This window comes from Anopheles stephensi, chromosome 2, assembly GCF_013141755.1.
Source record: "Anopheles stephensi strain Indian chromosome 2, UCI_ANSTEP_V1.0, whole genome shotgun sequence".
Classification (NCBI taxonomy): domain Eukaryota; kingdom Metazoa; phylum Arthropoda; class Insecta; order Diptera; family Culicidae; genus Anopheles; species Anopheles stephensi.
In genome coordinates this window covers 19486576-19499163 of record NC_050202.1, presented here as the reverse complement: position 1 = coordinate 19499163, position 12588 = coordinate 19486576, and the positions used below count along the sequence as shown (strand labels likewise).

General features: G+C 42.2%; 1 protein-coding gene across 12 annotated transcripts in view; it reads left to right on the top strand.

Moving 5' to 3' along the window:
• LOC118503536 (solute carrier family 12 member 4) overlaps positions 1 to 12588 on the top strand; it is a 144249-nt gene that overhangs the window by 65182 nt on the left and 66479 nt on the right. For 5 of the 12 annotated variants that reach the window (XM_036036932.1, XM_036036926.1, XM_036036924.1 and 2 more), the window contains exon 2: positions 7832 to 8222. The exons of 4 other annotated variants lie outside the window; for them this stretch is intronic. In XM_036036932.1, the coding sequence (XP_035892825.1) occupies positions 8093 to 8222 (130 nt within the window). In that variant the 5' untranslated portion in view covers positions 7832 to 8092. Of the gene's footprint in view, positions 1 to 7420; positions 7717 to 7831; positions 8223 to 12588 lie in introns of those variants that run through there. 3 more of the 12 variants (XM_036036928.1, XM_036036925.1, XM_036036927.1) reach the window with 3 other exon arrangements.

Sequence of the window (12588 nt, the reverse complement as noted above, 5' to 3'; positions counted from 1 at the left end):
CTTTCTGTATGAGGTTTCAACCCGGGTATAGCAGGCCATCCAAGATGGCCGCAACGTCCCAGGAATAGGGCTCGCTTTGTTGTTCCGGTGCAATCCGATTAGCGTAGTGACCACGTAGTGCCGATGGTGAGAAGATGGCCCTATTTATATAATGAATTTGGTCAGCTGGTACGGCAAAGGCAACCCGTCACGGGTTTTAGTGTGTCAGATCAAGTTAAGTGCACAGGGTTGTTACTCTTGCCTAAAGTTGTTAATTGCGCTGGAACAGAAGCTAGTTCTAGTTCGTTTAAAGTTGAAATTATGGTCAAAGTATCACTTTATATGGCGCCTGGTAGCTTCATGCAGGACAGTTCGCGACTTGGTGACGTCCCTGGACCACAAGCGCACCACATTCCAAGAATTTTGGATATATTGCCCACTTTAGCTCATTTATGTTGGCGCAGCCCACCATATCAAGTTCCACCAATGGCTCGGTTCTGTTTAACTCTTCCTCAAAAAAGTGCCACCCCACATCAGGAATTGAAAAAAGTAATGTGACTTCCCGCGTTCAAACAGAGTTGAGCTGCACTGGGTGGGTGTTTCCGGCACTCCAGGATGGCGCCGATGAGGTCTGGTTTTTATTACACAACCGCTTCCGAATTTTATACTACCAGCAGCGTAATGCGAGGAGAGGATAATTTCCGACCAAACTGTGCTATAAAATGTTCACTGCTCCAATGGTTCGCCAGTCCCGGGTGCGATCATGCTCGTTGACCGTTAATTCTTTGTTTTTTTTTGTGAGGGAATTGTTCCCTTGGAGGGAACAACCTCGTTCATATTCGCTCTAGGGAGTTCTAGTTTGGAAAGAATTTCGGTTCTGATGAAAACAGTCAACGATAGTCCAATTTCCCACGTATTGGTTAATGGTGGACGCCTGTACTTGAGACCAATTAGGAAAGTTTTATTTCCTCACGTCAGGTGCAGCGCCACTCACGGTAAAGTTCCAGCCGAAAATTGGCTACAACAAAACATTCAGGCTAGACTCTGCTTACTGCTCGCGAAATGAAGGTTAATGTCAAACCAACCGCGTCTGATATAACCAATAATTATGACGCCCGGTTCGGTGCACACTATATATACTTATTACAAAACCATCATCCTTCGCATGAATTTAGAAGCGGCTTTTTTTCTCTCGCCGTAGAAAACACTCATCTCCACCGGACCGAGCGCTATTCGTGGATCACATTAATTTAATTACTCACTCAGCTCACGTCCCACCAAAGGCTCACTTCACGCCGGATGACGACATCGAAGCCGGCCTAGGTGCAAGAAACAAACGGCCAAGAACAGAATCTTCAGCACACACACACACTGTCAAACTAGAGCTTCCCCGAAATTGCTTTGCCCGAAAGTTTTGCGCAAAACAAGATCAAGTCCAAAAAGTTTTTCCTTCACTTATGTTCTCAGCACACCAGTTATGTGTGGGCCGAAATAAAACTTCCAACTGGTAGAACTTTCCGTAGCGCAAAGCCGGTTCGTTTCGACGGACGACGCGGGGCAAATTCCGGTAGCCATGGCGCGCCCGAAATAGAACCGGTTTCCGGTTGAGGTGAGCTTCATATTTTATTTGCATTCACCATCATTGAAACCGGAAAGCGGAAATGAAATTGTATAAAGCACTAGAAAGAGTGGGGGAAAAAAATTAAAAACGATGTGACAAGAAAACAAAAGCGCAAAATGAAGTGGGTCGAAACGGTCTAGGAAAAGCGATATACGTAGGTTGGAAATCTTGCAAACTACTCGTCTGTGTTTCGTGCGGGAGAGATTGAGAGGTTGGGGAAAATTTGTTAAAAACTGAATAAGGGACGCGAAATTTCTTTCTTTTCTTGCAGGACGCGTTGTAGTATTAAAGGCCTGAACTAGTTCATACTTGCAAATATGCATATAAACTGTTCTCTTATATCTTTTGCCCATTTTTATCACACTTACTCAGAAACACCAGAGAAGAGTGGGGAAAGGAAATAAAAATGAGATGAGAAAATCGGGCAGGAGGGGGGGAGGATCCAGGCTCTGGGGATTGGCCTCATTTGCTTCGATTTGCACAGTGAGGCGTAAGTGAATGAGCTTTATATACCTGGGGCGAAACCATTTAATTCTCATTTTAATGAGTTTCGGTTTCGCTTTTGGCGCCCCGATCCGGCGATCCAATTTTCGGCTGAAACTTTATCCGGTGGAGCGTCACTGTTTGATTTGACTGATTTTAAGGTTTTTTGTTCATTAAATGATTTGTGTTAATCGGCAGTTTGAAATGCTCGTTTAATTGATGTTCTTAATATTTTACTAGTTTTGTTTATAAGTAATACAAGATACTCAAAACTAGATGGTTTTGTGACAAATTAGATATATAAAGAAACATACTGAGGAGTTTAATTTTAAGGGATATTAGCTACATGAAATGATAAGCATAAGCTGATAATCAATTACGAAATGTTTTAAGACAAAACAATGGGGTTTTCTTAGAAAAAAGATTAGAATATTTCATTAAACTAAGTTCTTCTTCTTTGGCACTACAAACTCGGGAGGTCCCGGCCTGCCATTTCTGGCTCTCTGTGACTTGATTTTACCCGTAGTAGGATAGCCAGCCCTGCACACGGCGTGGTGGTCTGGATGGGATTTGAACTCCGGTCTTGCGGTGTGAAGGTGTAGGTATTTTAACTTTTTTTTGTATTTAAACATTTGTAAGATATATTGATCCTCAGATTAGCATTTAGAGAGCTTTTATAAACAAATCTAAGATTTATATCCAAAACAGGAAAAATAACTAAACGTAATGGGAAGTGTTGTTCCTTTACATCTCTCTCGGTCATAGATAGCCGTTCGCTAGACTAGATACATCAAAGGTCTAGTCACTACTGTCAGAGACTACTGCTTCGTGGTGCATGAAATAGGAAAATCAATTTCTTGGAATAGAGGTTCAAGGAACAACCATGAATGAAAACTTTCTATCAAGGATATCTAAGAAAGCTAATCATTAAACTACGATGGTTCACTCAATCGTCTCCTTCTTCTGGCTTCCTGTAACTTGATTTAACCGTAGCAGAATAGGGAGTTCTACGTACGACGACATTGGATGAAAGTACGTTGTATGAAAAAAAAAAAAAACCTAGAAGAATGCTTCTAGGTATGCCAGGTATATCTGTTTCTTTTTAGTTGGAAAACATTGCAAAATAACACTCTCGAATATCTCAAACCAATAGCTCACTGGAGAGTAAGCCCGAGGCCCATTTGATTTTGTTATTAGCTTCAGTAACACAAACGGTCATTCACATCAACCAGGATGCCATATGGATGAATACCTTTTCCTCAGTAAGTTTGCCATCTTTTTCTATCCGATAATGGAGAATTCCATTACTTCGCCTTCGGAAAGGCTTGAGATTATTGCACGATATCAGCACTAGATTTGCTGAAAATACTGCTTTGAACCGCTACATTTACTTATACATTCGTAAAATATCCCTTTTATTCTTCTTCTTCTTCTTTACTGGCCTAACGATCTCTTAAGGTTATGTCTGCCATTTTTGGCTTACTAGACTTATTGATACCGCATAGTTGGATAGTACAGTCCTCAGTATGGAGGAACGATCAGGATGAGATTTGAACCCCGGTCCTGCCGTGTGCAAACCAGTGCCGCTGCCGCATCTACCGGCCCTGTGGTTATCGCTCTATTGTATTTTAAAAATGTTATTTATAAATTGTAACGAAGCCCGATTGAGAATCTTCCATTTGGTTCCTAGCATAATTGAAAGACAAAAGATTCACACTAATAATAGAAGTTTTCAGTGATTTTGATAAATACACTAACACGGGAACTAGTAAAAAAATATGTGTTTTTGCAAATTTATATGTAACAAAAACAGCAAGCTGCACGTAAGATCATAAATCAAACCTTAAGCAAACAGCAAACCAAGCATTCATTTTCATGTCACACACCATTCCACCGCTTCTGGAACAGCCGTGGAACCCGGGGCCAAGTGTAAGGTTTTTCTTCCAACCGTTCCGTGGGAAAATGCATTCTCAGTGGTATTGTTAGCGGTCGTCAAGATACATTTCAACGAGCTGTGTCCGAATGGCTCCATCCACAATGTCACAGCACCGTAGCATCACACGTGGTAGTACACATCACCAGAGAAGAATGCAAATAAAAGCTTGAGCTGGCAAATATCGTATTGATTGTGACTCGTTCCCGTAACCCTCACACATTTGATGGTCATCTCATCATGAACGAGCGAACGAGCGCATATGTGTGTGTGTGTGTGCGTCTTTAGATTGATCAGTACACTGTTGTTTCGCTAAGTGATAATGCAGCCAAGGTGTGTGTGACGATCGTTCAGAAGCTTTTTCCAATTAAAATGTGTCTGCCGCTCAACAGTCTCTCGCCATTTTTCACCAAACCAATTTCAGTACCGTCTCAACAATCGTGCCCGTTTGTTGTGAAACGGTTGCGAAATTTTAAATCACAAGTTGTTTTCGGGAGTGAGTTTTCCACTAGACCGAGTGAAGTGGGGGAGGGCCATCGAGTAGCTACATTCTCCACCGAGCACTCGGGGAATTTTTCATCAACGTTTCGGTACACGTAATGAGTTCCAGGGTTGTTTGCACCTTTCTTGGAATAGTTCAAGTAGTGTGTCGGTGCAAAATTCATGCTCCGGAATTTCTGGGTGCGTACAGTGATTCGTTGTTGTAGTCTATTTGCTCGAGTGCTAGTTCCGGGAAGTGTTGAGCAGCAGTAGCAGATGTGATGTTCCGGTGGGCGCGCGCGAGAGAGAGAGTGAGAGAGAGAGAGACAAGAGTGAAGGACAGCTAAAGGTCATGTCGTACGCCTTTTGATACAGATCGTCAAGCGCCGTTGATGAAGGACAACTTTTCGTGGGAATTTTCTCCATTTCGGAGGTGGTTCGAGTGTTGGTGTGGCAAATCAATCGAATGATTCCGTCACACCTGCACTGGAGGCTTTGAAGTTTGGCGAAGGCGACCACTTATGGGTGCCCCTTGTGATAATGCTATGTTGGACGGATGGGAATGATTTTGTGCATGAATGGAGTTTTAAAACTTATCCGGGTGTGCAAGCATCTCATTTTCCTTGAGGTTTTCCCCAAACCCTATGGGGTAAAAATGTTCTTCTTCGCGGCATAAGCATTTTGCCCGTGAGAACAATTTTCGTGTTGGCACGTTGGTAGCTTTTAGAAGCCTCGGCAAACTATGGCTGAAGGTTGTGGTAAAACTGTCTCCAAATACTGGGTTTCCACACCAAAAACCCTCACACACACGCTGAAGCGTACGGCAAACATAGATCGGGCCTAGACCGGAGAATGGTTGCGAATTTTCCGTCCCCGTCCCGTTGAACGGATGCGCGCTGCTAAATAAATGGAAAAGTAAATAAATAAATAAATGAGCAAATAAATAAATAAATCATTCTGCCCGTACGCACCAGCACACATCATCACGGAGCGTGTGGCGGTCGATACGATTGTCGCGCTCGTCTTCGCCAGCTTAACCGCGAGCTCTGGGCTAGGGCAAATCAGCTAACCTCGCGCTCGCCCTCTCGTCAGCAAGCAAAACCGGCTCCTGAAGCCATAAATCCACACCGATCGTGTACCGGTTGGGTGTCATGTGGCGAGTGCATGTTTAGCGCAGAACCGTATTCGCTTGGGAGGGCTTGGGAACACCCTCGCCGCTTTTCGCTCAACTTCACCTAACCCATCCATCATGGGGGTTGGTTCGGCTCGATCGCGTTAGGGTCTCATCCCGCGGTTCAGGTGGTGAAAATAGGGGTGAAATAAATTTGAACCCCAAACGGTGAGCCTAAACCGGGTTCAAAAAAAGAAGAGTTTAAAATAACAATCAAACTGGGAAAAAAGGAAGCATTTTGAGCATAGCGAACGATTTTTGGCACGCGAACGATGTACGAGTTTTGCGATGTATTTTTTCGTTTTAAGTCTATCAATTTCACATCAGAAATTCTTCTTGACAAATTTATTTTAAAAATAACTTTTTTTGTGTGAGGAGCAGTACACTTGGATCACCACTACAATGCTGTAGTGGTGATAAGAAATTGAAGAGATGTTGTGAAATTTGAGATTGTTTTTTTTTCGGTGTTTGAAGGAATGGTGTCAGAGATCTGAGATGGCATTTTGGACTTGAGTCGTTGCAGGATGATCCTCACGATTTTTTTTGTTTGTCTCATATTTACAGGAGTTTTAAGTTGATAAGACAATAGCAATAGCATGTATGGCAGGCTTCTAAGATGGAATGGCAAACAAAGCTAGTTGATAGAGAAACGGTTTCAAATGACAGAGAAATCAAATACCTTTTATTGTGATGTCCTCAGATGATATTCTCATAGTAGCCGTTGAACTTGCACGTACTTACCCGAGCGCTGAAAGGACATGCCATAAAAATGGATGCTATTGCCTTATCAACTAAAAACCCTGTATTTAAGTAAAATATATTTTGAGCAAGGTTTGTCAATAGTTTGATTCAGGTTATGTTGCAAATGAGAACTACTGAAAAATTACTCAAGTTAAAAATATTAACAAAGATCCAGCTTATCGGGATGTAATGGGTACAATTAAAAAGCATTTTCTTGGCGTTTTCATATAGAAGGTTTTTATCGTTATCACCAATTATAAATAAAAGTTTAATAAAAATTAATGGCAACAGTGTTGAGTTCAATCCGTAAAACCCTGTAAAATCATTTCCTTAAAATCATAAAAATATGTGTATTCAATTTTGAATTTCTTCCCTCAAATCAAACCTTTACAACCCCTACCTTTATCAAACACCTACAAACCCGTCGAATGAGATTGAAATTTGTCTCATCAGCCGAGTGGGAAATTCAACGTTCTCTTCACCTCGTGCTAAAAGGAAAAATTTTGGGGTAAGAATTTTTGGCAATCGTCTTTACCCACCGTTTTTCCTTTACCGTTCTGGATCCCTTCTGGGGATCCTCGCTATTATAGGATCGTGAATTATTTTTATGAATTATAAAATGTGCCTGTCGTGTCATCCGCTAATCATACGCGTGTTTCTGCACAAAACCACCACCACCACCGGATAGGGGCGGCTGGTTTTCTCTTCTTATTTTATTTTCAAATCCAACCGTTACGATCGTTACCGGCCGGACGGACCGATTCCTCGGACATATGTGTCTATTTTGAAAACTTGGAAACAGGTGAGGGTCACGTTTCATGACCGGGGCGTAATGAAACAGCAAAATCACCCACCGAACGTGGCGGAAAACTTCTTCTCACACTCGCACTCTCTCTTTCGCTCGCTCGCTTCATTTAAAATTCGAAAGGGAAGATCGCAAATCCGTTTCTTTGCTGCGTTGTGTCGTTATGTTCTAATTTTTCGCGGTCACTGGCAAATCGGTGCAGGCTGTTCGTGGCTGGTCGCGGAATTGTAATAGATCGTGCACAACATCGGATCGAGCAGGATCGACAGCAGGATAGTTTTCCTCTTGCTTTTTCTTTAATTTGCTTTCTGTGCTACGTGCTGTGATGTTATGATTTTAGTCGGAAAAAGCAAGCAGGGACAATGTACTACATGGAATTTGAATCGAAACAAGTGGTTGACAGTGGTTGTGTTTGTGAAAGATTATATCATGCTGCGTGCAGAAGTGATTTCTATCCGGGCAGAGTGATGAATGCTTAAAACAGGTGAACGCTGTATGTCTAGGTGAAGGATAAAAACCCTTAGAGAGTTGGCGATTTTCCAGGCCACAAATGTTCGAAGGGAAAAATCAGCAATCCAGTGCCAATACGAATGATTCATTTCTGCATCTCCGTTACAGCTTTGTGTGCAAAACCGAAAACTACCACCTGCATCCCATTTGTGTGTACTTATTGTAAGTGTTCGTGTGTTTAAAGATTTCCTCCCCCCGAAAGATAACACCCCGAAGGAAGGTTCTTGATACGAGTGATCGCACCTCTTCGAAAGGTGATCAGTGTCAAAGTGAGTGTGTTCTGTAAGTGAGTGAGCGTAAGCGAGGGGTTTGTGTGAACCGTAAGCAACCGATAGCCGTAAAGTGGGTGTCAAGAGTGCCGTAAGCAATATGGCGGAGGATTGCAACAAAACTCCGGCCGGTGACCCCGAGAAGGGGGCCAGCAAGCACGCGAGCCCGGCCGTGCAGCAGAAGAATGCTGGCAGCAAGGGTGCATCACCAAACAAGGCTGCCGGAAAAGGTAATGGACAGATCGCGATTGAGCGCAATTTCTTCGGCTCAAGTTACCAACTAACCAAACAAGTCAAAGTACACTTAAAGAGCCATTAAACAAACGACATTTCTTGGAGCGAGAAGTTTAAACAAGCTCCAGCTCTTGGCTCTTTAAACACAAATCAGCTCGTGTTGGTCGGATTACCGATCCACTACCGGACGACACCACCAACACTCCGACTGGCAGACCGTGTCACATTCAGACAGACGTAGACAATATGGCTAAATAATTCATATGCCAGCTATTATCGGTATCGGATCCATCGAAACCGCACACACACACATACAGAGCGCTGTGGTTTCCCTATTTTCCACTATTCATATCGCGTCCTGTTATCTCGTCGCCGTATCGAACTGTGTGCTCGAGTCCTCGATTTCCTTCGTTGTGACACTATTGACAATCCGGTTACAATTCGACGAACCGGAAAATTAACACCAAGATTGGTTACATACGCGCTCGTCCACTCGTCGTACTTGCAGCATTTGCACCGGAAACCCCGTCTTACAACCCGTCAGCCATTGTCATTCTCTGGCGCACCGTGTGTTAAACTTTCCCTGATACCGTGTTACAAGACGAACTCCCCCGTCTTTCAGCACCGGCAAGTTAGCCGATAGTGTCGTTACTGGTGGCTTTTGTGGTTCCAATCGGGTGGGGTTTTTCCGAACAAATCGATGCCTTTGTGCGATGGCTGAAAGATGGAAATGTCGTGTGCATTTACGGGCCGGGATCGGGTTGTGCTCGTACGCCAAAATCTTGAAACAATAAGCGCGCTAGCACCGGACTGGACCGGTGGCAAAAGTTTTAATCGATCCACTTTAACAGTGGATACCGATGGGTTCTTGGGAAATGTATAATTGATTAGATTAATCTTTTCTTCGAAGCGCGGTGTGGCGAGTTGAGGGTTTGGAACTCTTCTTTTATTGGCAACAATGAGGAGCTTATCAGCTGTATTTTTGGGCAATTATTTTTAAAATGTTTTAGTTTTTTTTTGCAAAAATAGTTTGATAAACTTACTTCGTTTAGTTAATCAATTTAGTTGCAGAACTTTTTTTCAGTGCAAATTATGTTTTTATACCAGTATGCGCCTAAAAGTATGCAATAAAACTTAAAATTTTAAATGATTTCGCTTAGAGGCTTCGTTTGTTAATTGTAATGTATCCTGCAAAGATTTGAGCTAAGAATTTTGGCTTAAAAACTCATTTAAAAAGGGAAAAATGTTATACAAGTTTCGTAAACCATAAGATGCATTCAACGTGTTATTGAGCATTGCGCCTACCTTATCAATCAACGACCCATATTGACATATTCAAAAAATAAAGTAATAAAGAGAATATTATTGTTTAACGAGGACTAATACAAACGATGAGATGAGTTTTGTGGGAGAAATTCCTTTTTATATGATCATCATGAGCTTCAAGATTCTCATCTCATATCTGTTGATTCGTCCGATGAGTAAAATATCCAGTGCTACAATTATTTATATTCAGACTACAGTTCAATTAAGACGCATACAGTTATTTATAATCTTATTGGTAAGATTCTGTTGAACAAATGCTCTCAGTGAATATTTCAAACTATACCTTGGTTAAAATTAATTCCGCATTAGTAATCCGTATTATTGTTTGCATACTTGCAGGCGTTTTACCTAACGATATTATTCCTTAATCATTGATAACAATCTTAATTAAAGGAATATAGGTTTCATAGGCTCCATTTATACTTCAAGCTTCTTCAGTTAGTTCACCAGAAAAATCAATGACCCAGTTCACGTGATTCAGTTCTGTTCGATTTTTTTCCCCCTCGAAACGATCAGTCCTTAGGGCTCTATCCTTCCCTGTCGTTAATATTGATGCTTCTTCTCCTGCAAAAACCTTTGCCCTGCCAACGGCAGGCTTCCAAAGTGTTGACTACCGATCCAGTAACAATTTCAGGCGAATGGTTCGACACATGACACCCTTCCTACCTTACGATTGAACCAGGAATTTACCTCTCTACTTTAAAAATAAAATCATCATTTACAGCGTCAAGTTTGAAAATGACACCATTTGGAATTTTTCCATCCTGCCCCAATTGTACCACCACCCATCGATGCGCATCGTTTAACATCAAACGGAAATCGATGCTTGAACGATTCCTGCACCGTAACTGTACACGGAACGCGCCACGCAGAGTGTGTTGGCTCCACTCGGGTTTTGACTTTTTTCCCTCCTCAGATCACATTGCACAGTAGCAACCCGAAGCTGTTGGGAGCTTTCTTGAGAATTTCACTTTCATTTCTGCTGGACCCTTTTTTTCGACTGCAACGATCAAATTACGGCTAAAACCTTTTGCTTTCCCAGTCTTCTCAGTAGGAAGTGTTGTCCGGCGGTGGAATCATCCCGTACGAGTCCCAGGGCAAACAGAATATACGTGACTCTTGGGACATTCAAATGTTGCCTATTTGCCGGTCAATTTTGATTCCCACACGCTGCTCCATGCCGATCTCTTCTACTCGCACTCGATGCCAATGTTACGCATCGTTTGGCACGTCCAATGTTTGAGTTTCGTCCACCAAGGTCTTCGTCTGCCTTTTTCGAATGGATTCACATTACAGACCGGTCGAGTACATACTGCCGCTGGCCCTGATTTGCGGACAGTCGGAAGAGTATATTGAGTTCAAATTTCTGAGGCAAATTTGTTTTTTTTTTTACTTCTACAAACAACTTCATTCTCTGCACGGAAGCGTGAGCGGCTGAACGGGGGAAAGCTAATGTAAACACAAATAATTGAATAAATCTCGTCGCCCCATCGTGTACACCGCCCGGTTGATGTTTAGACGCCTTCGGGGCAGTAGTTTTGATTGCGTCAGCAGGGACCCATCTATAAATAGCGCTTCCCTTCGGCAAATGGGCAGCTACAAGTAAACAAACAGTGGTCATCCTCACCCGCTTTTCCAGCTCGTTTCATAAAAGCGCGTGCGGAAGCAACACTTCCCGATTTTCGGCTTCACCCGCGTAGTCATTAAAAAATCATTAATTCCTTCCAAACACCAAACCGATCGAAGATTGTAAAGTGATCCTGTTGGCAAAGCAGTGAGCCGGAGCTGTTTAATTGTATGTTTTGGTTTTGCTAATGAGTGTACCGACACGGACCCGAAAAGTATGGCAACAAAAGCCATCATCAATTTTCATAACCATTTCCGAACGATTTTATTTCGATAAATTAGTTCTAATTGCGGTCTCGAACGTAACGGCGGGTTCGGCTCAGGAATTTTCCCACGCTTATCTTGGCGCTTTGAGTTTGTGGGGGAAGGAAAAATCGAAATAGACTATCGAAAATGATTTGAAATGGTACCATCCTGCGCTGCTAAATTACGCTTCCATTGCCAAGCATCAATGATAATCGCTCGCTCGTCGAACTATTACTGAGCTGTTCAAATATTTACCACACGTTCTTCATTCATCGCCACACATCACAGCAAACCACAACTGAGCTAAGGAAGCAGACGCTTACTTTCCCACAAGGGTAGTACGGGCGTTATAGCTCATAGGTGAGAAAGTTTTCTGAGAGATGATACTCAATTTTAATGTAATTTTCTTCACCCGGTGTTGTGCGGAGGGAGTGGAGTGGTTTCTCAGCAGGAGCACTCGGTTGGTGGTCGTTATTCTGACGATGAAATCGACCAATTTAACAATTCGAGCCGTCCGTTAAACCAAATGGTGATGTGTTAAAATGGGTTGAAATGAATCTGCTGCTGTCAATTAGAACTGCTAGAACGAGGATACCTGTCGAGTTAATTTTAATTTGTGCCGACGATTGTTTCGGGCGATGTGAGCACTCAAGGAGCAAATTTATGACAGGAATAATTGCCAAAAACAATTATCGCTTTTTTAGCTCGTATCGCTTGTTGGCAAGCATTGTGCCTTTTGTCTTGTGGTAAACGTCACAGCTTCATTTTTTAAGTATGAATTTTATATTGTTATGCATTACAGATTCAAGTCCAAAAATAAATCATTTTAAAATAAACAACATCGATCGAAAAACGTTAGAGCAAATATTTTGTGCTGCGGATAATCTAATTATAGGGGCAAGCATTTAAAATGCGAGGACTGTTTAATGTTCTTAGTGTTTGCTGTAAAATATTAGCTTTGATCAATTTTCATCCACATTTTCCTATTACTTCTTCTTCTTCATAGTCTTTTTTGGCTTTACAACCTCGAGAGGCCTTGGTCTTCCATTTCTTGCTTCGTTTACTTGATTATACTCAGTCTTGATTATACTTGCACGAGTCGAAGATCTGGATGGGATTCAATACCAGTCCCTTCGTGATAGCAACTAGTTATTGAACATTTCA